At 41.2% G+C, this 27,214-nt stretch overlaps 1 protein-coding gene across 1 annotated transcript; it reads right to left on the reverse strand.

Moving 5' to 3' along the window:
• Positions 1-3,383: 3,383 nt before the first annotated feature.
• LOC119660019 (diacylglycerol kinase eta-like) lies at positions 3,384-26,992 on the reverse strand. Its single transcript, XM_038068398.1, is given in 8 exon segments — positions 3,384-3,515; positions 4,004-4,823; positions 4,878-5,235; positions 5,336-5,537; positions 20,440-20,556; positions 20,884-21,430; positions 25,883-26,412; positions 26,507-26,992. Coding segments are annotated over 8 exon segments (3,177 nt in total). The 5' UTR covers positions 26,978-26,992.
• Positions 26,993-27,214: the final 222 nt, after the last annotated feature.

The following is a 27,214-nucleotide window of genomic DNA, read 5'->3' on the forward strand; positions in this document are numbered from 1 at the left end:
CCAACTCAAAGGGCAAAAAATTAAGCTATTGAGAATTAGCAATCCTGTAATACGACGTAATCCTCAATCTGAGAGGGAGGCTTTTTTTTCATTTTTGCAAAACTATGGGTAGAGAAGTTACAATAGAGCAACGGGGCTAAAAACAAAAGACTGGAGAGCGCTATTCAATATAAGAATCTTGATGAAATTAGCTTGTAGGAGGATATCTGCAAGGTCCTTTCTAACAAATGGTAAAAGTCAGTTTAATCGCGCAAATAGCACGGGAAAAGTAAAAATACAATGTGCCGCCTGAAGGTCAGGAGTCAATTTTGCCTGTCGTGCCATTGACGAACAAGAAGAAGGCTAAGTTGCTCAGAAGGAAGTTATTACCCTAGCGATGCTTCGGTGCTTTTCGCAACTCAACAATTTGAAGCAAATGTGAAATAGGAAACAACATGCTTACGGAGCGCAAATAGACTCTTTTCCAAAAGAAAGAAATGCGCTCACATACCTCTGGCAGCAAAATATGTCAATTATTAAGGACAGCGAATGAAGAAATGAATTTGATTCGAACCAATCAACCTCTTCCCGTGGACCATCTACCAGAAGAAAGCTGAAGTAGACATAGTTTGTTTAAAGGGGCGGGGATACCTGCGATCGGTTCCAGGCACTCATAATTTTGTTTAACTAACTATGTCGATACTCTCCAGTATAATAAATACCAAAACTTTCAAATCGAAATTCAAAATAGTTTTAAAGCTATAGCGTTCAAAGTGTCTGTTCTCTACTGGAGAAAGGGTGCCGGCCTTCTCTTAACCTCACACATTCTCATTCGTTTTAGGACGATTAACTGTTATATATACCGATATACGATATGTATGTATACAATTGGATGGGTTGGAATCGCTGAGTGACTTCAAGTTCTTACAATTATACCTATTACGTTATTGGAACTATGAACGTTTTTCTGAAATCTCCGTTTTTCAAGGTGATGTGTTAGATAACTTAAAAATTATTTTTTTTGATCTTACAAAAATGTTGTACACACTTTTTACACAAAAGTACCTTCTAGTTGCACTTAAAAATTGCGAGGTATTACTGCGGGGATTTTTTACAGTCAGCAACTTTATTTTTGCCATTTTTTTATTAACCAATTCGAAAGAATTTAATCTTAAGAATCATACCTCAAAGTTTCAAGTCCCTCAGAGTAACAAGAAGATCCAACCAGGCCATTTTTCATATAAATTATACTTCTGACATGACATTTTTCCAGATTTGTGATATTTGATTCTTTTTAAGGTTTTGTGTGAAACAAACCCTTATAAGAATCGAGCCGATGTCTGCCTGTCCGTCTCTCTGTCACATCCGGTTTATTCAGAAACGGCTAGACCGATTGTCACGAAAGTTTGTGAGAGCGTGCGTTCTGTCGATCCCTTTGCATATTGTAAGTGGCGCCATTTTGTGTTAAGTTTAAGGGGGGGGCTCCCCATACATGAGAAAGGAGGTGCAAATTTTTTTTCCACAGAATATGGCCATGTGGGGTATCAAATGAAAAGGCTCAATTAGCACCTTAAGTCCTATGTTTGATCTCGAGTGAAACGTAAAGTAGTGAGAGCTCAAAATATGACCCTCTAAAAGTATAACAGGTCTCGTTCTCAAAATCTATCCAACCGAAAATCTGAAAAAATCACAGTAGTGTATCTAAACGAAATCTAGGCCTCAAAATACATCCTGTTCCGATATTTGCACAAATAAAGTTAATAATAGTATATTTCCATAGATGTGAAATTTAGCCGGAAACCCTCCTCAAGTGCATGCTAAAAATACAAAATTTGACACTTGCATAAGGGATAACATAAGACATAACTTTGGGAAGTTTGGAGTAAATCCAACTATTGTTAATGAAGTTTGACAAGGTGAGTAATGTTTGTTTACTTTGCGTGAGCATAATATAATCAAATGAATGCCTTTAAACTTAACAAGTTTTTAGATTCTGAATGGGCGCAAATATCTTCCGAAATTTTGAAAGCGTTTATCTCGGAATAACGTTTTTCAAAATTTCTCCTTATTTTTCTCAGGAACTGCTGGATTGATTTTAACAATTCTTTTATCAAAATGATCACAACACTCGTTATTATGGCCCGAGGTAGGATTTCCGGGCTTCGTTGACATCAACTCCTTAATCCAGATGTTTAGGTTAAAAGGAATTAGGGCAATTTAGAAACTTAATTTTTTAAAGGCTGTCAAAATAATATTTTCCAATTGATTCCGTTAGTTCCCGGTAAGTACATCTGGTCTAATTAAAACTGCATTAACGCTTTCTCCTTCAGGTTTATGGTTTGGTCAAAAATGCAGCAGAAGTTGGAGCAAGTCTTAGAAAAGGTAATTTCACCAACTATCATAATACAACCCTGTACATAACAACAACAATAACAATCAGATGATGATCAAATAGGAAAATCCGTGTCCTTCTTGCGATTTTCCCCGGCCCCCGCTTATGAATACCGGAATACCGGAAAGTTTGGCTGAGCGATATTCGATACCCGCTTCACGTCTCTGGTATTACCTGACGGAGAAGTCCGAAACCGGAACCTAAGTGTGTCAGGAATAAAAGGGTTTCTGTATTTCTAATATATGCATATTTATGTGCGCATTTGTCCGATTCGTACCTAGTTCATAAAGTTTATGCATTTAGTTTCTCACACCATTCACTTTAGTATGATACCGACATTGAAATCTTAGAATGCACAAAAGTAACAATTTTGACCTTTTATAACCTTGTTTGTAATAGTGTCATCAAACAACCACCAGTTCGTAATGCCATGCTCTATAGTATAGCCTATACAGCAAAAGTTGATGACTCTAGAAAGAAGTTAGAGTAGTTCTCATTCAATTTCTAGAAAATTTACTTATAGTTAATATGAGAATACACTATCATCAACTTTGTTTAAACATATATTAGTATGAAGAATATTTTGAGACCTAGATATCATGTACATGGACCACCATGTTATTTTTTAGATGTTTCGGTTGGATAGTTTCTGAAAGCGGGACCTTAAAAACTGGCGCTTTTCCCGCACTCCTCTCCTTTTGCAGTCAATCTTATAAGTAACATCGGCTACTAAACGAGACCTTTCATTTGATGCCCCACATTTCTATACTCGGTGAAAAAATATTTTACACCCTCCTTTTGCATGTATTGGGAGTCCCAGTAAACTCAATGTCGAACGATGTTATTCACTGCATGCAGTGGTTTCACTGGTCCCACCTTTCTACCAAAAAGTTTGACAGATAGACACACGGACGAACGAACAGACAGTATGCCGATTTTAATAAGGTTTTGTTTCACACAAAAGGCATGTCAGACTATTCACATTAATCTGTTGCTTTTTAAATATGATATCTTAGGATCCAGTAAATTTAACTACTAAAACTTTCCTATCAATAGTAGGATTTCCAACAAAGTTTTCAGTATTGTTCTTCATATTCTGGCCTGTATGATTACAAAATTTTACAGTTCTAATATAATCCTGCAACTTTAAAAAATATGGAAATTTGTGTTTTATATTTCTATATATATTGAGGAATAAATGCTTTCTTATCCTGATGTTTTGGCTGAGTGATTTCTGAGCATGAACTTTTGATTAAAGTATGTAAGCCCCTTAATATATGTCTTTCCGATTGATATCAAAACAAGCTATATTTGGTACCCTCCTTCAATGTAGAACAACGTCATTCGCTGAATATATTGATAAACGGAACAGTCGAAAACACATAGGACAACGAAGTAATTCTCTCCTTTAAAGTAGAAACAGCTGTGTCTACTGTTACACCGTACTTAGAAGTTTTTTGTGTGTTGAGCTGTAACTTAATGAGCTATTTACAATTTGCATATTTTTATCTAAAATCTTTCCAATTTTGCACCAAAATCATACATTCTAGAAAGTAGCAAATGAATGATAAATGCAACAGCAAAGAGATGTTTCGTTTACGTTTACTATCAATGAAAGGTTAAAAAACTTACTTGTTGCAATGGTGCCATAATATTGAAGAAGAGGCGGTCGTGTCCATCTAAACCATGAAGAACAATTGTCCTCCTAAGTTCCATTTCCATATTCGCAAAGGCTCCCTCTAACTTCGATTCAAGTCCCTCCCGTAGGTCCAGACTTTGACTGTGACTCCGTAACAATGCATAAGCTTCTTCATGCAATTTTCTTGCAACACTTTCTAATTTGGCTAATTTTATCCTAGATTTCGATTCCTGCGTGATCTGTGGATATGTTGCTTCCAGAATCTTCTGAGCTCGGCATGTAATTGCATAGAGCTCGGATCCCAAAGTAGGATGTGAAATGATGAACAATTCCACCCATTTAACCAGTGAACTCACACATTCGATAAAGGTCAAAAGAGCATAGCTCTCTCGTTCTGAGAATATGTCCTCGGAGCCAACTATTATGCTTTCCTTACTAATCGAAGTTGGTTCTCGCTGAATTGACGTCTTACATTGCTGCTGTTTCTCTCGCCAACTCTTCAGGGCCATCTCCAGTTGGCGATTGCGGCAAAGCATTTGGGCACGATTTTTGTGAATGATGCGAATCGTGCCAGGCGGTTGCAGCCAAGCCTCGCCATCAACTTGAATAGGCACCGCCTCCTCGCCGAGGATATGAATTTCAACCATTTGGCATTGTGCAATTCGATGATGTTGTAGGTTTATAAGCCGAGAAAATGCCATTTGCCCCGATCCAAATACTGCGGCAACTTCAAGGATCCTATCGTCGAAGCTCTGGGCAAGGAAGAAATCGTTCTCTTTAGTTCCTCCCCAGAAATTTGTTCCTCCCATATAGCTGTAAAAGATAACAATGCCATTATTCGCATTTACTCATCATTATGTCACAAACCTGGGTATATTTAGAACTACTATCCCTTGCAGAGGTGGTAGTTGAATTCTTTGCCCGTCGCATTGCAGTTGAATGCGTTGTTCAAAATTCTTGTAAGTTTTCTGTAGCAATTGTTTGGACCCTAAAACTCCGTACCAGAGATAGTTCTTAGTTCTCGACTTACACTTCTTAGGATGTTTCTCCCGTTTATTGTGGAAATCTAAGGCTATTTTTGCATCAATTCCAATTCCAAAATAATTATTCATCACGCGTTTCTCCACAAATGTCTCGCCAGGGTTTAGAGGATTTACTGCAGCACATATGCTTTCTGCATTGACTAGAAAATATAATTATATTAATCCTGGTCCGACTGTAAAATCTGATGTAGTTTTTTCGAAAATAATATTTACATCACTGACATGCTTCCAACGATATACATTTAAACACGATTACTATATATCATATGTGCTAACACTCACTTGACAATGCAGGACATTTCACCAAAGGATTAATGATTGGAAGTCTCCTGTTTTCTTGGTGCACTTTTTTAGATTTATTTGAGTTTTCCTCCTTCTTGAAGGATAAAGAGGTGCTAGGGCCCTGAATGCTAAAAGGAATGTTTGCGTATGCTGTAGATAAGTCCTGGTTTTCAATCTTAAATTCTGCCGTCTCTGGTTCTTCCTGTTGGATGGTGATAGAAATTGTAATGGTTTCGGCTATAAATTTCGAACGTGTTCGATGTGAAGTAATGGAATATAATAGACAATTTTTTGATTTAACCAGGACTCGTTTCACCATGCAGCTATGAGAGAGTTCATAAGAAATTGCTTTTGCCGAAATTCGACATATAATGATGTAACTCAGTGATTGCGTGAGTGTTTACAGTTCCCACCTTTCCACCAAATTTGGTGTCAATCGCTATAACTGTTTTCGGGAAAAATGCGTATTATAGACAGACACACTGTAAATCGATTTTAATAAGATTTTGTTTTACACAAAATCTTAAAAAATGAATTCTTGGAACTTGAAAATATTCACCAAGATAAGAAATCGATATAAAGCACCAAATTGGAACTCTTAAACCTCTTTCTTTATATTTATTGTCGTTTTATATCACATGAGGCTATTACTTGTCATGGTTGATTTGAAGTCTAACACTAGTGCTTCTCCCTCATAGTCGGAAACGGGAACCTCGACGTTTTAGGTATGAATTTATACATAGCTCAGAGTATATTACAGGTTGAACATAACTAATATTCAATTGGATGTGGTACTGTTATCTCTTATGGAGTAGTAATTTGACGCGAAAGAGACATTTTTCACTTCCATTTGTAAATAATAATAGGATTTCTACCGAACTTTCCAGTATGTGCCCTAAAACCATCAGGCAATTTTCAAAATATAATAGTACACTATTATCAAATTTATTTACACAAATAGCCCAAGGGAGAGTGTTTTGAGGTCCAGACACCATGTGGATCATAATTTTAGTATGAGTAGTTTCTGAGAATGGGTCCTTGAAGTAATTGGTCTCTTTGGGATCCTCTCGGCAGTTCCAGTTCACAGTTCCATGATTTCTACCGAATTCCGTGACAATAGTCATACCCGTTTCTGAGGAAAGTGCGTGTGACAGACGGATATACAGCAAGATACACTGTACATGGACATTTGAGTGCTGCTGATGCGCGGAGCAAAATGGCTATAGGAAGGATGCCCAGAAAATAGAACCAACACGGAAAAGGGGAGAAGGAGTAAACTTACTGCGCAGGGGCTCGAAACCCCAGTGCTGGCGGCGTTCGGAACTAAACAAACGGGCTCCTGCAAAACTTGGTCACCATGGCATCAAATGCTATAAGTGATTTAGGTTTGGAGAAAGAGGCGTTCAACCAAATCAAGTCTTTACTAATAACACCAATATCGGAGCCGAAAAATGATGGGCGGAAAAGAAATCTCTAGTCGACGAAAATAGTTTCGATACCAACTAAATTAGTCCAAGATGATGATATACTCCAAGAACAAGAGATTAACCCATTCAGGAGAAACTCCTCAAGTCCCCGATTTGCACCAATGCCAAAGACGCAAGAAATGAAAGCCAGGAAAGCAAAGAAAGAAAGAAAGAAACAACGTGCACTAAGCTATCAAAAACTTGATAAGAGCCATTATGGTTCGCTATAATAAGTCGCAAGACGAGGAAAGGGCACCCAAGCAGAAACTGAAAAAGAACCCAAGCCAAAGCTGAAATCGAAACAAAAGAACGGAAGGGAAGAAGTCTGTGCCTCAAGTGCCATCATCAGCACCCGGAGCGAAACCTAAGAGAAATAAAAATGGTAGATGGACTAAGGTCATTCACAAAAAGGCGAAGAAGAAAGTGATGGTGCGAATTCGTCCAGAGTGTTATCCCCCTTAAGGATAATCTATCCAACGCGAAGGTTCTAAATAAGGTCAAACCTGGTAAAATCCATGGGATCCAAAAAAAAACGATCTCATGTTCGAGTTAAAAAGATCCAGCTTGTTCATAACTTTCGATCGCTCCGAATGACGCACAAGGTGGAAGGAGAACGGCCATATTGTCAAGGAATGCAATAGGGTTCCAAATGCTTATTGAGCGAAGAAATGAAAAACAGAAGAGACGATATAACCTGGATATTTCTCGAAGTGGTTAATGCCTCCAATTCAGAAAAACATTGACTGCACTGAAGACATGAGGTTTATTCGAATAAACCTCAATCATTGCAACGTCGCACAGGATTTACCTGAACAGACCATCTGTAAGTCTGAGATGGAGGTTGCCTCCGTAACCAAACAAGGACCGTAATGGGTCATACACTCGATAGGTAGCACGGCGATATGGATTTATGATAGACAAGCTATACAATGCACTTCCGATTAGTTGACCAGTGACTTTGCGTGGTCAAAAATAAGCGGCGATGTACATATACACCTGCAACGCCTTATTCAAGCTCAGATTGTCTGAAGTTAAAGACATGTTGGACAACTTTGCTCGCGACGCACGATGACGAAATCCGTAGGCGATCGCCGATTATTTTAACGTGTCAGCCTTACTAGATGTGTGGTTGTAACCCCGGTCAAAGGGAAGTATAGGTCCCAGGGCGAAACGTGGATTGGCACCCACGATGGGACATAAAACCTGGGAAAAGATGAACCAATACCAATAACTCTGCTATCAAATCCTACCTCCACTTCCAAGTCACAGTCTATCTGATACTCCTGGCCATTCTGAACACATTCTGAATTAATCCCAGAAGGACTTCTGTCATTGGACATGTCCTCATTGCCACACTGATACTCACCTTGGGCGGTCTTTGAAGTGTGTGTACCTTCTCGGCGGTTGAATTCAGTTCATGCTTGCCTAGATTACCGTCTCCTAGGTAACCAGTAACTTGGCAGTATATATTCAAAGTAGTGCCTTCGGGGTGTATCCTCCTCTTCCTGTAGACCTGCAATTCATCATCCTCCTAGCTGTTTGTCTAAGATAATTCTTAAATATTTGGCCTTTGTTTCCCGTTAATGGGGATGGCTTAATGGCTCCCAGGTAACCAAGTCTATGCTTCCTAATGAATGTTACTATGGTGCTTTGGCTGAATTGATGCAGAGCCCGGCCATCCTGAATCAACTACTATTGATTCATTGTTAAGTTTGGATTTTGTCACCTAGGTCATCATCATATTTGCTCCTCCAGATTAAAAAACTGTCGTCAGCGTAACTCGGGACTTGGACTTGGACAGTGTTTGTTAGCTCTCCTAGGAGCTCATCAACTACCATACTCCATGTAAGCGATGTTAGTACCCAACCTTGTGGACAGCCTTGAATAGTGTTCATGACAATAGAATTTGTGCTTTCAATGTCCAAAAACGCACATAATTCTATGGCATCCCATAATATTATATATCCATCAGCTTATACAAGGCAGTTTCGGGTGACCATTCTGTTCGGTAAGTTGGCATTGAGGTAGAAGATTACGTTAGATCTAATGTCTATGACCTTCTCCAGTGCCTTGAGTATGGACAATCTTAAGCAAATTGGCTTGCAAGATTTAGGGTGAAAAAATGATCTTTTTTACCTGTTTTCGGAAAAAAGGCCATTGGCCATTGGCCCTTGGTACATATCCAAAAACTGTGCTGCCCGTTACTACCTTTATACGGGACTCTAAGATGATTTCTAGGCCCTTTTAGAGTAATATCGGAGAAATGCCATTTACTCCGGGTAATTCCAGCGGTTTATAGGCTCCGCCTAACTTACCTTAGTTTTCGAGTATATCCCTTTTGCTAGTTTCCAGTTTCAATTTTCACCCTTCTATTCGTTGTGGGGATCCCGGGAAATGACTTGTGAGAAGCAGATATACCCTGTCCTCCTCATTCTCGGTAAATGTCTTCTCTCTTAATTATAGGATATTTTGAAAATTTACCACGAACCCACCCCACCCCCTTTAATTTAATTCTAAACTCGCTAAGTAATATAGGTTTGAATATATAGTAGAGCATCACACTTATAAATTTGGTAGAAATCCTGCTAATCAATGGAAACTTTTCATAGTCGAGCAGTTGATTATCTCAAAGTCAATTTGATATAAACGAAATGAACTGTGTAATAGTATAATAAACTCAGTTCCAAAATCGTTCGTACCAAGCGACCAAGAGAAGTCTACGTTTATACCACAGAAGAAGTCAGGAACACACAAAAAGTCTGGAATCCCCAGGACCCCAGGCAGCTTTTAAAGATAATGAAATGCTGGACTTTGGCCCGGTATGTCTGGAGTTCCTTATTAAGGCAGGCTTAAACTGGAGACCGATTATTTTGTCGTTGATGATAATGGAAATCTTATTGGTGTAGAATATCTTCCGCTTCGATGTAGTCGTTAAGGATGAAGATTATTGCTTGAAGATTACGCTGAAAAATCGGTCGCATCCTGGCGCTCCATCATTTGTAAAGTGTTTGACCGCAAATTTGAATTTCGTGCTATGTTGTTATATTTATAACGCATTAACTTTTCAACTTTTAATAGTATTATAATACCGAGTGTGTAAAGTAATTATATTATAATTGCTGGGATCAAACCCTTTTTCTTTCATTTGGTTTTTTATGGGTCACTGTATATCGTATCAATATTTCAGCTTTTTTATTCTTCTGGTGTATCATGAAGCGGAACAATTCGTAAACTAGAAGCTCGTTTCAGAAAGGTTTTTCCTTATTTGTGATATATGAACACCTCTGTCCACGACGATCCTATAAATATGTAGTTCGCAGTATTCGATGTGACAGTAGCTTTATAGATACGATAAAACAGCGTGAGGAACGCACTGGCCCGCGACGCATTAAGTGGTGGCGATTTGGTGAGAAGAAAGAAGAAACGATCGCACTCATACGATTGCCGAGCATTACGAATGTAGAACAATCGTGGAACCAAATGAAAGACACGATGCACAAAGCGGCCTCTGCAACCCTCGGGGTCACCAAGCCGGGTAAACGGTACATCAACCGAGATACTTGGCTTTGGAAAGATGATGTTGAAATGAAGGTCCGTGAAAAGAAACGCCTCTACCACAAATTTCTCGACGGCCATTATAAAAATCTTTACCATAAACTGGACACTCGGGATGGCAAGAGAGATCTGTATCGACTTGCTAAAAGCCGTGATGAACGCACACAGGATATCAAACACTTCTGTTGCGTTAATGACAAAAACGGTACTTTGCTAACCAACCGTCGCAACGGATAGATGGCGAGAATATTTCGAGCAGATTTCACTGAAGAATTTGCTCATCCTCCACTTCCGCAATCATTGCCGACATTTGGACCAGTTCCACCTGTAAGTGCAACTGAAGTCGAGGAGGCAATAAAACAAATGAAATCTGGGAAAGCAACAGGACCTGACGACATCACATCTAAGCTCTGGAAAGCGAAGAGTTGGGACCCAACACTGTGGCTCAGTGAATTCTTTAACCGGGTTATGCAGGAAGGAAGAACACCATCTGACTGACAAGAAAGTACCACTGTTCCAATATGGAAAAAAGTTGTCCAGCAGAATGTTCAAATTACCGTCCGATCCGGTTACTTTCCCGTACCATGAAGATTTGAAATGAGCGTGAATCAAGCCGGTGGAGAAACACCGTGAGAAGCATCGCCTTCTTTACATTGCCTTTCTGGATCTAGAGAAAGCGTCTGACCGTGTACCACACGAACTTATCTGGTACGCTTTACCACAACACTTCCTGCCAGAAGAACTCGTGAGCTGGGTTCAATTGCACTACCACGATCCGAAAAGTAAAGTTCGAAGTATGGGGGGTGTATCAAAACCGCTTCGTGTCTCTGTTGGTATTCATCTAGGAAACGCCCTCTCACTACTCCACTTTGTTCTTGTTATGGACACCGTCACACGGGATATCCAACGTCAACGGCAGTGATCTGCCCAGAACTGAGCGATTTAAATACTTCGGGTTAACACTATCAGCCAATGGAGAACTGCGTTATGAAATTGCTTCACGCATTAACGCAACCTGGATGAAATGGCGTTCCACAACTGGTGTTCTTTGTGATCGACGTATCAACGAACGTCTCAAATCTAAAATTTACCGCAATGTCGTCCGTCCAGTCGCCCTCTATGGTTCTTAGTGTTGGCCGACTATAAAAGACAATAAACGGCGTCTTGCGGCAATGGAGACGAAAATGCTTCGTTGGACTAGTGGCGTTACACGTTTAGATCACATCCGAAATGAGGATATCCGCGATCGTTATGGGGTCGCACCGATCGTGGAAAAGTTACGAGAGAGACGTCTTCGATGGTATGGTCACGCAATTCGTGCCGACGAGAATTCACTTGCCAAAATTGGTCTGAACATCGAAGTCGATGGTAAACGACCAAAAGGCAGACCTAAACAACGGTGGCTTGATACGTAAGGGGGGGGGGGGGGGGATTTCAAGGCCTCGAGATTGCACTCTGATCAGGCATTCGATACAGCCAAATGGCGAAGCCAGGCACGACGAGCCGACCCGCTTGTGAACGAGACAAAGGCTGAAGAAGAAGAAAAAGGAAGACTTCTTGACTTATGCTGACGGATTTTTTACACTTTTATAACTAATGTCAAGCCAAGATCCCCCGTAAACCTATCGTAGGATAATATATATATTAACTGCATGGGTGAGTGTTCTCAGTTTCAACGAATGAATTCCAATGAATTCTGCTAAGGCAAAGCCACCGACAATGGTTTGGGATGTGTGTGTGAGAGAATTTAAAAGCATGAGCTCTGAGTAGTCAGACCAAGAAGACTATTAACTAGAGGAGCAAATCCAGCAGGGCACGGATTATCTTTGGAGTAGGGATGAGGTAGCTAACCACGTGATTAATATATTGGTATGTCGGTGTACAATGGCACCTAAATGGTTTTCCTGTGTTTCCCAGCTTATGTGACAAGTCATAAACAGCGGTGCAATGCCCCATGCCTACAGCCAAGTGGTCACAATCATGTGGGTGCACAGCAATGCAATCCATTCTATGCACGGCTTTAACACTAGACCTTACGTGCAGGTTTTTTCTCTCGCATTTACCGTCGACGATCGAAGATGCGCAATGATTTTCCTTCGTCATAAAATCCTGAACAATGCGTTGGGAGCTAAATATCCTGTATACAGTTCTCTTGTCTCATGTCCATTATATTGAACTTCCTCATCTCATGAAATATCTCCAATTCGTTTATGTGTCCCAGGATTTTCGTTGCTGAGAAAACGGAAAAAAAACTGCTACAAGAAAAAAACTCACTTCACGTCTCCTGCTCCGAAACTCGGGTTCTGTATGTAAGCCATGGTTCGTTCTACTCTTGAGCATAACTTCACGTCTTTTATCAGACATATGAATCCGAAAATCAGAAGGCATCAATAACTCTGGTAATGCTTAATGTCCTGATCTCCGTTAATTCTCCATAAATGTAAACATATTATAATGAAAAAAAAAGACAAATTTTATTTGTTAATGCAGAATATAGAGTTTTTTATTCCTCATATACCGGTATTTCGACGACCAGTTGTCCTCTTCCTCAGTGAGTTTTTGTCTCGTCATATTAGTCTACGAAGTGCCCTCATTGCTGTGCTCTGAATTCATATATTCATTGGTAACAAATTAAGTAATGCATTTAGAACTGCGCAGCAAGTCGCCATGAAGCTAGCTTACAGTGAAAGACTTAATCGATCACACTAAGGATGGTATGCCGAACATCGGCCTAATTTTAACAACGGACATCCACATTACCATATGAGACCTAGGTCCCCATGTAGAGGCGAAGGTACGCCTGCACAAACCATAAGCTGTATGAGCACGCTTTATGTTTATTTATACAAATTTGTTCGAAAAGTTTAATGTCCAGATATTTGACTTCTTCGGAGAGTTGAAGGGCTATATCCGACATCTCTGAATGGCAAAGTTCATTCGATTTCCTCCTCCAAAATAGTACCATGGTGGTTTTATTTGACAGTTAACACCTGAAGTATCAACTGACAATCAAGTGTATATTTCCGTTCCGAGATCTGATCAACAGGTAGCACAGCCAGGTGGCCCACATAAGCCGGGCGTATATGGCAAATATTTCAGTGAGTCCATCGACATACTTCACAGGGGTGCGATAGGACACTTCTACTCAATTAAAGTATTATCGACACCATGCCCTCTAGCGGCATCACAAACTTTTTCAAAAAGCTCATTTGCCCTTCAATGTGCCCGAACACCGTTGCGCTGCTCATAGTTGTCCTCTATCTTTGAATCCAAAGAATAGAAAGCATACTCACTGTATTTCGAGCCTGTTAGTTTTCATTTTGTTGAGATGATCTAGGCGGGCAAATATAACGATCAACCAGTCTGTCCAGGAATTTTTGGGAAGAAATTTAACTTTTTAAAGGTTTATTTTCAAAGTTTTTCGATTTCACCAGGGAGCAGTTTTATCGAATTTTGCGGATTATTGGACAAGCATTGCTCGATCCAGGGTTCGTTAAAGAAGTCTTTGATTGCCGAGGAAGCTGCATTTTATTGCCTGGAATTTCTTTGTTTCTTTGTTTACAGTCTCTTCGCCTGCAATAATCAGACTAACATTGAAGTATCGGTGGTTTGACTTTCTGCCCTAACTTCGACTTGTACCCATCAGTCTTAAATCAACTCTAATAACTTCGAAGTATAGATTATTAGTTCAAGTACTTCACTTCTTCGTAGTGCCACCAACAGAGATCCTTAGAAATTACTTAGCTTTAGCTTCGGCAGAGGATGTAAAAAATTATAGGTTAAGTAAGCAGAGCTAACTATGATCCTTCTTCTCTTAGCATTAACATAGTATTATAAGAAGACCGCAACTGGGACCTGAAAACAGAATTGTCTTAGTATGATTTTGATACGATTTTGATACCAGGACGCAGGCTCCCAGTGTTGAGGCTCTCTTATCGAAGACGATGCTAACCGCATTCCTTCTCCAATACCACAGATTTTGTTAAAGCGAACCCATGGCTATAGTACCAGAAATATATAAGGGTCGTCGGACAACTTTGCTAGCCTTCCAGGAAGAGAGTTTGTAATGCTGCAAGTTAATTTGACTGGTCTTTATGTTCGTAGAGCTATGTGTAGTTCAATATATGCTGAAAATTGTAGTCGGCTGCTTCCAGTTAAGGACTCACCGGTGTTATCAGTTGTTTCCATCTTCCGCCGTTTTCATATACTGGTATTAGATCAGTTGCGTATAAATCACCAGCTTCTCTATCACCCGCATTCCCCAGTAGAGAAGGAAGAGATGATCCTATAAGTGAGGTTTAGCTTGTAGTGTCATCCCCTCTGCGGCTGAAGTTTCCTTTCACCGACCCTTGCTGTCTCATTTTATTGAAGAAATAGACAAAGGTGCTACCGACAGGCCTGCTTTAATAAGGTCTCCAGTTTCGGGAGTTGTTGTACTCTTCTTTCTGGCTAAATGGGCCATAGGTAGTGAGGACAGGATTTCCACTGAAGGAAAGATCATATTTTCCAAGAATTTCTTCGTGGGAAACATGAATCTTGTGAGAACTCGAAAATCCCTGCCTCAGCCAATATTTATCTGTTCAAAGTCGCAGGTGGCTTCGAAGTCTGCAACTCCTTACCAGCAGAGTTACAATCTATTTCTTATAGGTTTATGTGTTTTGCCATCCCATCAAGACAAGGTTGGATCCGAGGAGAGACCTCCATATGTAGATTTGGATTAAATTGGACACACTTAAGCCAACAATCAAATGCGGAAAAGGCCAATAAGTAAGCTACTGCAATGATCATCAGAACCAATGCAAAGCACTTTCTCAGAACTTCGCGAACTCTGTTCATTTGTCGAACTTCGCGGTGGAGAGATTTTTAACCGCAACATACCTTGACCATGCCTTGATTATCCAGAATACCGGACTAAGATAATAATTGAGGAAAGCAGGTTCCCAGATAAAGTCAAGTTATCTTGGAAACCCTGGCAGATTCTTCGACACCTTCGCCATTACTGAGAAAGAAAACGCCGTTCTAGACCTTGACATATTTGCCGGTTTACCGAAACCGACTCAAATAAATTAAATAATAGTATAGTACATTTTATATATACTTAATACTTATATAGAACGAATTTTGTTTAAAGGGATCCATTTTTACATAAAATGACCACAAAACTTTCATACCAGAATCGTCAACCTTTCGGTATCACGAATTATTTGCTGTCAATTCTGTCACGACTTTGGTCAATAATTGAGAGGCTTTGGGGCACGATTTTTATAAGGGGCATAGAGAGGGAACGAAGCATTAAATCATCCGACCCAACTTTCCCAACAAGCTAGAAAATGTTCAAGCAAGCTCTTTTTGTTTCTTTCCGCCACTCGCCATTTTTCGGTTTGTTGGATGATCATATTTGTTGGTGGTCAAAGGGTAGTATAGGTCCCAGGGCGAAACGTGGATTAGTACCCACGATGAAGCATAAAACCTGGGAAATGCCTGCTGAACCAACACCAACAGCTCTACTACCAAACCCTATCTCAACCTCTACGTGGTGACCGCTGGGAGCTCTTTCGTAACGAAAAGTTGCAGACGGAGAAGGATGAAGGCGAGTCTCCCGCACCTAAAACCTGGACAAACTGTACCAACTGGTCCTCCAGGTTGGGGGTTGGGTAGGGCTGGCAATCCTACACGGAAAACCAATGTTACGGAACCACGAAAGGAGCCTCGGACAGGACGAACTTTAAAACGACGAACCCGGCAACGATAAAGGACTAACGATTTGCGCATTTTCTCATGGAACGTGCGCTGTCTGTACAGAGATAAAGCTGATGAGCAGCTAGCCGATATCCTGTCCGAATATAGGGCTGATATAACAGCGTTACAAGAGATGCGATGGACAGGGACCGGTTTCTTTCAGAAGAGCCGCTACGCCATATATTATAGCGGTCATGCAGTGAACCATGTGCTCGGAGTAGGTTTGTTAGTCAGCCAAAAAATGAAACCTGCTGTTATCGGCTTTGAAAACATAAGCGAACGGCTATGTACTCTGCGCTTGCGAGGCAACTTTAGAAATATAAGCCTCATAAACGTTCACGCCCCTACAGAGGAGACTGCAGAGTCGGAGAAGGATACCTTCCACGAGGCAGTAGAACGAACGCTCGAAGCCTGTCCCAGATATGATATTAAAATCATACTTAGGGATTTTAACAGCCAAGTAGGTAAGGAGCCAGTATTCAGGCGATACGTCCGCTCCTATAGCTTACACGAAAAAACAAATGATAACGGACTGCGGATTATTCAATTAACAGGCCTCTCCAGACGGGACCACTTTCAACCAAATTGACCACGTGTTGATCGAACGCCGCCACCTCTCAGCCTTGATGAATGTCAGAACATATAGGGGGGCCAATATAGACTCGGATCACTATCTCGTTGGCATAGTGCTCCGAGCTCGAATAACAATACCACCTAGAATCCACTCTGACAATCAGGTGAGAGTGAACACTGGAGCCATCCACAACATAACCCTCCGCGACACCTATAAGAGGGAAATGGATGCCGCAATAACTGCAGTCAACAGAAGACCTGGAGATGAAGCATCAACAAATGATCTCCACAATCACCTGAAGAACGTTATCATGGATACGGCCACAAATATACTTGGCCAAGCCGCAAAAGGAGTCGGAACGGCTGGTTTGACGATGAATGTAAGCTAGCAACAGAACGGAAGAAGGCCGCATACCGAGTAATGTTGCATTCTCAAAGGACGCGGACACGCGCAGAGACTTATCACGAACTCTGTCGAGCAGAGAAGCTACTTCACAGACGGAAAAGGGAAGTCTGGGAGAACCAACAAGTCTGTGAACTAGAAAAGTAAAGTGAGCAACTGCACCAGGCGCGGAAGTTCAATAAGTCCCGGGACTAGCGTAGAAATGGCGCTAATAATGCCATTTATATACCAAGGTTCAGAAGTACCAACCTTCAGATAAGATGTGTCAAAATTTGATGCGATTCGAAATATAACCAAGAAAGCTATAGTGGTTAAACTGACGCTACCTTTGCAATCGTGAAAAAATGGACCAAAACGAGTTTCGTGTGTTGATAAAACATTGTTTCCTAATGGGGAAAAAACACTGTTCAAGCTCAGCAATGGCTTGAAAAACGTTATCCGGACTCTACTCCGTCGAAAATAACCATTTGTCGGTGGTTTTCGACGTGAAACGCGGTCGTGCTGATACAAATGATGCGGAACGTTCGGGTCGGCCAAATGAGGGAGTAACTCCCGAAAACACCAAGCAAGTATTGAAAATCGTGATGGGTGACCGCAAAATAAATGTGCGCGAGATAGCTAAGATGGTGAACATATCAACTGGTAGTGCATTTACTATTTTGCACCAAAAATTGGCTATGAAAAAGGTTTTTCCAAATGGCTGCCGCGTTTGCTCACAATGGAAAAAAAGCAACAACGTATCAATGATTCGGAGAGATATTTGGCACTGTTTACTCGCAATAAACAGGATTTTTTGCGTCGATATGTGACAGTGGACGAAACATGGATTCACCATTTCACTCCGGAGTCAAGTCGGCAGTCAGCTGAATGGCGTACGACCGGTAAAAGCCGCCCGAAGCGTCCAAAAACACAACAGTCGGCCGGCAAAGTAATGGCGTCCGTATTCTGGGATGCGAATGGTATAATTTTCATTGACTACCTCGAAAAAGGAAAAACCATCAATAGCGACTACTACATGATGTTATTGGATCGTTTGAAGGCCGAAATAGCGAAAAAATGCCCACACATGAAGAAGAAGAAAGTCATCTTTCATCAAGACAACGCACCGTGCCACAAGTCAATCAAAACGATGACCAAATTCAACGAATTAGGCTTCTAACTGCTTCCTCATCCTCCGTACTCGCCGGATCTGGCCCCCAGCGACTGCTGGCTCTTTGCAGATCTCAAAAAGATTCTCCAGGGAAAAAGATTTGGCTCAAATGAGGAGGTGATCGCTGCTACTGAGGCTCATTTTGAGTCAAAAGACAAATCGTTCTACAAACATGGCATTGAAAAGTTAGAGAAGCGTTGGAATGATTGTATAACCCTTGAAGGAGATTATGTTGATGAATAATAAAGAATTTTGCCGATAAAATGTTGTTTTCATAGTTAGTCCCGGGACTTATTGAACGATGTGTTACACCTCGATGCTCATCCTGCCAAGACAAAGAGGGAAGTCTGATTTCCTACGGAATGGGCATATTAGAGCGATGGGTTGAGTACTTTGGTGAGCTACTGAATAACTAGAACATCGGCGAGTTGGAGGTCCCGCCAACGGAGCAAAACAGTCCGTGCAATTTATCGGCTAAAAAATCATAAGTCGCCAGGAGCCGATGGAATTACAGCCGAATTGGTTAAATATGGAGGCGACCAGTTACACCAAGTGGTTCATCAACTTGTGCTCAAGGTATGGGATAGCGAATCAATGCCTGAAGATTGGCAACGAAGCATTATCTGTCTCATACATAAAAAGGGAGATATCACACAGTGCAGCAATTATAGAGGTATCACGTTGCTAGTACCATCTTTAAGATATTCTCCGCTATCTTGCTAGGCCGGATAGACCCATACGCCCAGAACATAATTGGCCCATACCAAAGAGGCTTCACTCCTGGCAAATCAGCAACATATCAGATTTTCTCTCTGCGGCAAGCGATGGAAAAACTGTTAGAATATGGACAACAGTTGAACCATCTGTTCATCGACTTTAAAGCCGCCTATGATAGCATAGCCAGGGTAAAACTGTACACGGCCATGAGAAAATTCGGTATCCCGAGGAAATTAATAAGACTGACTAGACTGACCCTGACCAATGTCCGAGGCCAAATAAAAGCAGCAGGATCCCTCTCAAGACCATTCGACATCAACAACGGTCTACGATAAGGGGATGCCCTATCATGCGTCCTCTTTAACCTGGCCCTCGAGAAAGCGATCCGTGATGCTGAGATAAATGCAAGAGGTACGATCCTCTTCAAATCCACCCAACTACTGGCCTAGCTGACGATATCGACATCATGGGAAGAACCACCCGAGAGGTACAAGCTACCTTCATCCAGATCGAGCAGGCGGCGCGAGATCTTGGACTGCACATCAATGAAGGCAAGACAAAATATATGGGGGCAACGTCAGCACCGAAGACGAATCAACCAACAACATCAAACCACACTGATCAAACACAAACACGAAGAAGAATAAGGATAGGAGAATACAACTTTGAGACCGTTAATAATTTCTCCTATCTAGGGTCGAAAATCACAACCGATAACAGTTACGATGATGAAATCCGCGCACGGTTGTTGTCAGCCAACAGAGCCTATTTCAGCTTACAAAGACTGTTCCGCTCGAAACGTGTCACTATAGGGTCAAAGCTCTTACTGTACAAGAGTATGATCTTGCCAGTCCTCATGTATTTCTCGGAAACTTGGGTTCTTAGCAAGACAAATTGCGAACTCTTGGCCGCGTTCGAGAGAAGAATCCTCCGAAGAATTTTTTTGCCGCCTACATGAGGAAGGACGATTCCGTAGCCTACACAATGACGAAATCTATGAACGATACCATGACCGTCCGGTTGTGGATAAAATCCGGCTCAATAGTTTACGGTGGGCGGGTCACTTAATCCGTATGGATGAGGATGATCCCACCCGGAAAGTCTATAAGGGCAATATCTATGGTAGAAAAAGAAGACGAGGCAGACCCTGTCTAAGATGGAGCGATGGCTTAGGTCAGGACGCCAGACAGCTTTTCGGGATATCGAATTGGTGGACCTCGGCGCAAAACCGGGATATCTGGAGTTCCTTATTAAGGCAGGCCTAGACCGGATACCGGTTGTTGCGCCGTTGATGGTGGTGATGGTGATGGATGATCATATTGACCATCATCGTCAGTAACCTCAGAATTCAATCAGGTCTTGTTGGTGAACTGTTTTTTTTCTTTGGAATCCTAACAGTCGAAGCCAAAATGGTCAAGGACACCAAGTTTTAATATTAATGATAATGTTGAAGATATATTTGGTCTGAGATGTGCTTAAGGAAAAATTCTGAAATACTTACTCTTGCTTGGTGAAGTTTCGAACTAATGTCGTCAACGGGGCGTCCTTCTGCTATGGGTTCTGAAGAATCGCTGGTTTTTAATGAATCAATTTGGATGATGAGATCTGATATTAGTTGCTGAAAAAAAGCGATATATTGTCTTAATAATAAAAGTGGACTGGATAGAAACCTACTGAAAACATAGTAATTTTGACTACATGAAACCTCTCATTACGGCCATATATTACTTATCAGGATTCTTTATTACCTGGACGGTACCTGCATCAATATACTGCAAATATGATTCGGACGGCATGTCTAATATTTCTGATTGTACGCTGCAATTAGTTACTGACGATGAAAAACCGCTGGCCTCTGCATAGTCCTCATCAGAAGCCGACTGCTCGTATGAGAAGCAAAAACAAAATATTCTCCTTAGATGTATGCTCAGAATTTCTTACTTACACATGAATCCACTATTTCGGATTCCTGCAAATTGGACTCCTTTATTTCTTCGCAATGTGCCCTCGTAGTCAGTTGCATTAAACAATTTTCTTTGTGAACTTCCATCGGTTGAAGTGCGCTCAACGGCTCTCCAGGAACAGCCGTAAAGTCTGCATTGTCTGCTTCCCACTTTGCTTCATCACTAGATATATCGAATTGGGGTACAGTAGAGCATGAAGGCGTGGGTTCAAATTTCGATAGAGGAGATATAGAAGCTGAAGAAGTTGTTGAACTCGATGGTGAAATAATGTTAATTGACGGAATGGAAAAAGGTGATAAACATATCGACGTGTCGGGGGGTGAAAATCCAAGATTGAGAGATTCGTAGGGTTCTTGTTGATAATTTTTAGGTGGTGCTGAATGCTCCATTAGGTCACGTATTGCCCATTTTACACTTTCAGTTTGACTTTGTAGTACCTTGCGTTCTCTGGAGCACAAAATTCGGGTGTTGCTAGGCTCGTGTGCTTCTCTTCTCTGCAATACAGGGTCTGGCCCTGAGGGACCTGGCCTGTAAATATTGAATGAATATGATATTGTAGTTGTGCATATTTTATTGTGAAATGTATAATCGTGTCCTCTGGTTGCTTTTCGGAAAAAAGCAAGTATTGACACCCTGAACGGACAAAATTATACTTGACCAGATAGGACTTGAACCTGGTACTTTGAGATCGGGAGGCTGACACAGAACCAACTTGACCATCGTATGCTAAAATACTACGATTCAATAAAACAACCTCAGACAATGCAGCATAACATGCTTCACAATTTCAATAATGTTACAACATCTCGGATGGTGTAGGGAATTTTCGTGTCACCTCGCCCCTTACTTCGTCATGACTTCATCCACTCAATCTCCAGGATCATGAGGTATACCTTACGCGCAGTTTGCGAACCTTCGGCACCTTTTTCGCCATTAGACGATCGATTTTTTTCTTCGAAAGAAATCCATATAATAGTGAAAGACAGGGTCAAATGGTAGTATAGGTCCAGGGCGAAACGCTTTGCTGGAGAAGAGCCGTTGCACCATATACGACAGCGGCCATCCAGTAAACCATGTTTTCTCTCCATTTTTCTTTTTTTTTTAAATTATTGTTTTCCAGCCCATTTTTTTCTCAAAACGAAATAGAATTAATTTATTGCAAATAACCACTTGAAGAATTTACGAATATCGTTGGGCGATCCCAGTCGAGGTATCGCAAACTGGGCATCTTATGTGAAAAACTCTCTATACGCGTTTTTCATTCGCTATTTCACTTTTTGGGCATACATTTTGGACTCTCACTCTCCTATATTTCACCCATTATCAAAAAATATACCATTTGCGAAAAGTACTAATCGGGCCCTTTCAATTAATACCCCAAATGATCATATTCTGTGAAAAAAATGTACCCCCCTCCCTTTCGCATGCATGGGGAGCCTCCCTTAAACTCAACACAAAACGTTAACACATATCCTCACCGAATTTCGTAACAGAAGGTTCCGAAAAAAATCGGGTGTAGCAGGCAGACAGACAGATATTGAATCGATTTTAATAAGGTTTTGTTTTATACAAAGATGTGCCTAAATCCAAGCATAAAATTCATGATCAAATTATTAAATGTTTGGAAATTCATTGAATATAGCAATGACATATTTTGACCGATAATATTGCCGTCTGGACGTGGATAACATCCGGCCCAATCGGCTGTGGCGGGTGGGTCACTTAATCCGTATGGGTGAGGATAATCCGGTGCTAAAAGTCTATAAGGGCAACATATGCATTTGGTAGAAAAAAAGACGTGGAAAACCATGCCTCAGATAGAGCAAAGGGGTGGGCCAGGACGCCAGATAGTTATTAAGGATGTCGAATTGGTGAACCTAACCCCAAAACCGGGAATTCGAAATTGGTTTTCTTTTGTTTTACTCGACTATTTTCTTCATCCACATAATGTTGCTAATTCAAACAAAGCAATCGAGCGTCTCCTATTATATCCTGGCACATATTTTTTAAAGAAAATGGTTGTGCAAATCAAGGGATCTTGTAGTACCCTATAGACCGAGAGAGAACCAAAAAATTTAACGGAGATGCCCGGTATCTGTAAGGTTTGTTGCTGGAGTGCCCAAAAATATTCATTAAATAAGCCAAAGCCCTTACTCGTTAGGTGATTCACGGACATCATAATTTCACTTTATTATTATTTGCTTAACCACTATGTATAACCATAATTACGATAAAAAAAGCTTTTGAATTAGAATAAGTTACATTTATTAGAAATTAGAGAGGTTATTGGCCGTGCATTTTGGAACGACACAAGTTATCCTTGAAATATTCATGTTTACAAATAAATGCCGCACTAGCCAAGGAAATACAACTATGTTGTATGTCCAGCGAGGCTCCAAGCCCAAAAGAACCTGATATGTCGTATCTAATAAAATAGTAAAATTTGCAGAGATGAGGGAAAGGGATAAAGAAGGAGCTTGTTATCTTATAAGCTACTCGATTTCATTTGTTCTTCAGATAATAAAACATTGCTCTGGTATTTCAGGTTGAAATTTGGTCACCGGCCAACAACTAATCTCCATCAAATAAAGTTGTTCAGAAACTGGTATGAAGTCTTCGATTGGCGAGTGGAAAACTTACTAAGGTCTTCGAAGAAATTTCGGAGGTCATAGAGGCTGAAAGAGCAGGATGAAGCAAGTAAGCAGATCTAGTGGACGACCTAGAACCGTGGGTGTGCGGGGGACAGATTCGTGTAGGAAATTTGCAGTGTATAATTCCGAGTTCCTAACCTAAAGCCTCACTCGATGTCGGAGGGAGTACTCGAGAGGTATTCGTTGCATCAGGCTACTTCCCAGGAGACGACATCAGTATCTCACGAGGGATATTGCCTCTCAGAACTCATTTCCCGGGTAAGCGGTAGAAATCATCTTAGAGTTTCTACTAATCGAGAACGGTGGAAAACCTCATAGGCAACTATATTACAACTAGCGTTCCAACTTGTAATGGCGGATGTATAACAAGATGCCATAAACACAAAAGCAACTGCTTGAGTTTTTGGACATCGAAGGAGTTTTCGATAATAAATTGCATAGAGAGATACAATAGGTATTTATTCGGAAAGTAGTGGAGAACACCCTGGCCTTCTGGACTGACAGCTACAAATTCTATGTATACCACTCAAGATGGCCCAAAAGGTGGAGAACTATCACCACATATATGGAGTATGGTAGTCGATGAATCCGAAGGAGAACCAATAAATACTCGAATAGAAGTCCAGGCTAAGGACATTGTTCTAACCTGCAGGGGCCAATATGACGATGCCTTGTGTGATAGAATCCAAACTGGACTAAGAATTACCAATGCCTGGTGTTGCCGTTCTTCTGGGGTTAACTCCTCTCTATCTGGACATACATATGCAACCGAAAAGAGCTATCTTCAGAATGGCCAAGAGTATTAGGGAAGCTGCCCAAATCGCAGGATACTTGATATTCTTTCTAAGTGGACTACAATTTAGTGATACCAAGGGATAACATGATAACGAGGTTTTATTACGACGAGAAGTTTGAATCACACGGCTCCTTCAATAGGAGACGCACCGAGTCCAAAGCTATGTTGGGTTATAAGGATTGTTGGAGAATAATTAATATTGCCAATATTGCCAAATGCCAAATTGAAATACTTGAAACTAGTGGGTCTATTTAAATTCCTGGCAAGCGTTTCCTGACATACTACAGTTAATAAGTCCATTATAACCGGTAAATTGTGGAGAATGGTTCTTTAGGACGAGATGAAAGTTTCCTTAACAGAATGATCATATTGACTTGAAATGTGCTCCCATTAACCTACCACCAACCACACCACCAGCGGCCTTTTATTCCTTAAGTAGGTAGGATCATTCTTTCCTAAATGAACCGCACTTAGTACTAGTATCAAGTAAAATCCGGCATCCGACAACGTGGAATAAATAATAGTAGCCGCCGTACCCCGATTGTGAAATGAGGAGGGATTGATAGCTTCAGTCTGAATGGCTGTACGCCACCGCAGCATCTCAGAGGTAGATGAAGAAAGTTTTGCAGTTTTGCAGATTACTTACTGAGGAAGCTATCACCAAACCTGGCAGTTAAGGATAAAATGCACTACCAAAAATGCGGAGAAGGAGGTTTTTAAGGTCCGGTACGGATAACCGGCGGGAGTCGTCTGACTTGGTAACTGGGTCGGGCTCGGGATTTTCCTCGCAATCAAACCCTCCATATGCCAACTTTCAGGTTTTTTTCCTAAAACTAATAATCACGAGCTTGTAATTTTCTCGAAACTCCTAATATAAACGGAGATACGAGGATTTAGATTCTCGCAATAGATTTCACGATTTGTGGCGAATTTTTCTGTCACCTGGACCCCCGAACTTTACTATATGCGAGTATGAGCTTTCATAAATTCATGTTTGTGTCCTCTTTTCGGAGCATCACGGAGTTGGGTGTTGATCAGAAGGTAGAAGCGGCAGTAGATAGGCCACACATAGGGCCGTAGCGAAAAATCACATCGCCGGGGTGAAAAGTATCTGGATATATTGCCGCCCCTTTTTTCATTGAGAATTTTTATTGCAGGCATCTTTTCATCCTCCTGTCGCTCGGTCTCTTCATACATTCTCCATACTCCATTGTGAGTTGTACTATGCAACGAAACCCACTACCCCAGGATGTCCTACTAGCGGGACGCCCAAGAATTACGTGTCGTAAAACAATGAGCAGAAGTGCAAGCTTCTCAGAAAATAATTGAGACAGGTGAAGGGCGCGTCAACGATAGGGATTTATGGCGACCACCAAGTGCTAGATACAAATGCTTAGAGTATCAAAAAGTTTTATGTAGAAACACCTATAGATAAAGTAGCTGTAAAGTCGTTAAAAAAAGCGCCCAAAACCGATAGATGTTACGAATTGTGAGATTCAACTGAATTCAAAGATACATCAAATATTTACTTACGATTCTTTAGCTGCATTCTGAGTTCCATGTTCAACGATGTCGGCCAATAACTGAAATGAATCATTATCACCATATTTGTTTGCTTCTTCGTCCTTAAGGGTATCCAGGAGCATTTCCAATTTCTGGCGTACTATGTTACATTTTAAAGCTAATCGTTCATCGTGTTTTACGTTTTCAGATATCTTCACTAAAAACTCATCTACTTTCTCGCACAAGGTTTTTGAAGACGACATTACATCCTGAAAGTCGTCCGTTTCGACAATGCTCCTCAGATAGCAATTGCTAATTTCCACGAAATTCGACAGTACTGTTTTCTGATCGTTCGTTACAGACATCTTTGAGTCCTCAACAGGAATGTCCCTCTCAGACATTGTAACGCTCCAACGGTCCAGCATTTTGATACTGGCTGCTTCATAACGTGTGAGTATCTGAGGCAAACGAGTATCGTCATCGCATGATGAACCCCAACCTAGGGTGCGAGCCAGGTCGTTTCCGGTGCCCAGCGGAAGAACAGCAACCAAGCATTGTTTCTGCGAAGAGAAAACACAATGGGGTAATATTCCGTTTCACTGCCATTTCTGCTGTGACCATATTATAATTTGAATTTAGTCCGGTAATACTCACGTGCATATCAAGCTTATCGATTTCACTGAAAATCCATCCCACTGACCCGTCGCCTGCGCACACCAAAATCCGGAACAGCTCAAAGTGACGGAAGAGTCTTAATCCCAAGCCAGGTCCGGTTGAAGACAATTCAAACACTTGAGCGGGGTTTAGATATTGTTTTAAACGTCGTAGAAATTTTACACCTTGATTTTCACCAGACTTAGAATTAACGAAAACCAATAGAGGTGACAGAGTCCCTTGTGATTTGACGTCATCCATTGAATGGATGCAAGTGGGTGGTACCACCGAAATTTTTGCTGGCCCCAGCGAGCATGCCTCCGGCATTTGGGATTGGCATGCAGTATGAACAGTAGCGTGGCACCATAGACAACGCCAATCTTCTAGCCTCAACATGGACCCACACCTTTTCCTACAAACACTGCACGTGGACGTAACGGGCAAATTGCCCTCCATCCATTGATGCGGCATTACGAGGCTTCCATCTGGCTCTTCGTTTATATCTTTGATAATTGTAGCAAATGTCGTCCATTTGCAATTATCTGTCACTAGCGTTCGGCAGCCTTGATGTACCTTTTGTCTACAGATTTCACAGGAAAGACCATATTGTCTGGCCCCCGAAAGAGCCCCGCCGCAAACATTGCAGTAAGTGGGTAGGATGTGCGATATAGCATACCATTGATGGTAATTCAAGAGACAGTCATGAGA

The sequence above is a fragment of the Hermetia illucens genome, chromosome 6, assembly GCF_905115235.1.
Source record: "Hermetia illucens chromosome 6, iHerIll2.2.curated.20191125, whole genome shotgun sequence".
NCBI lineage: Eukaryota > Metazoa > Arthropoda > Insecta > Diptera > Stratiomyidae > Hermetia > Hermetia illucens.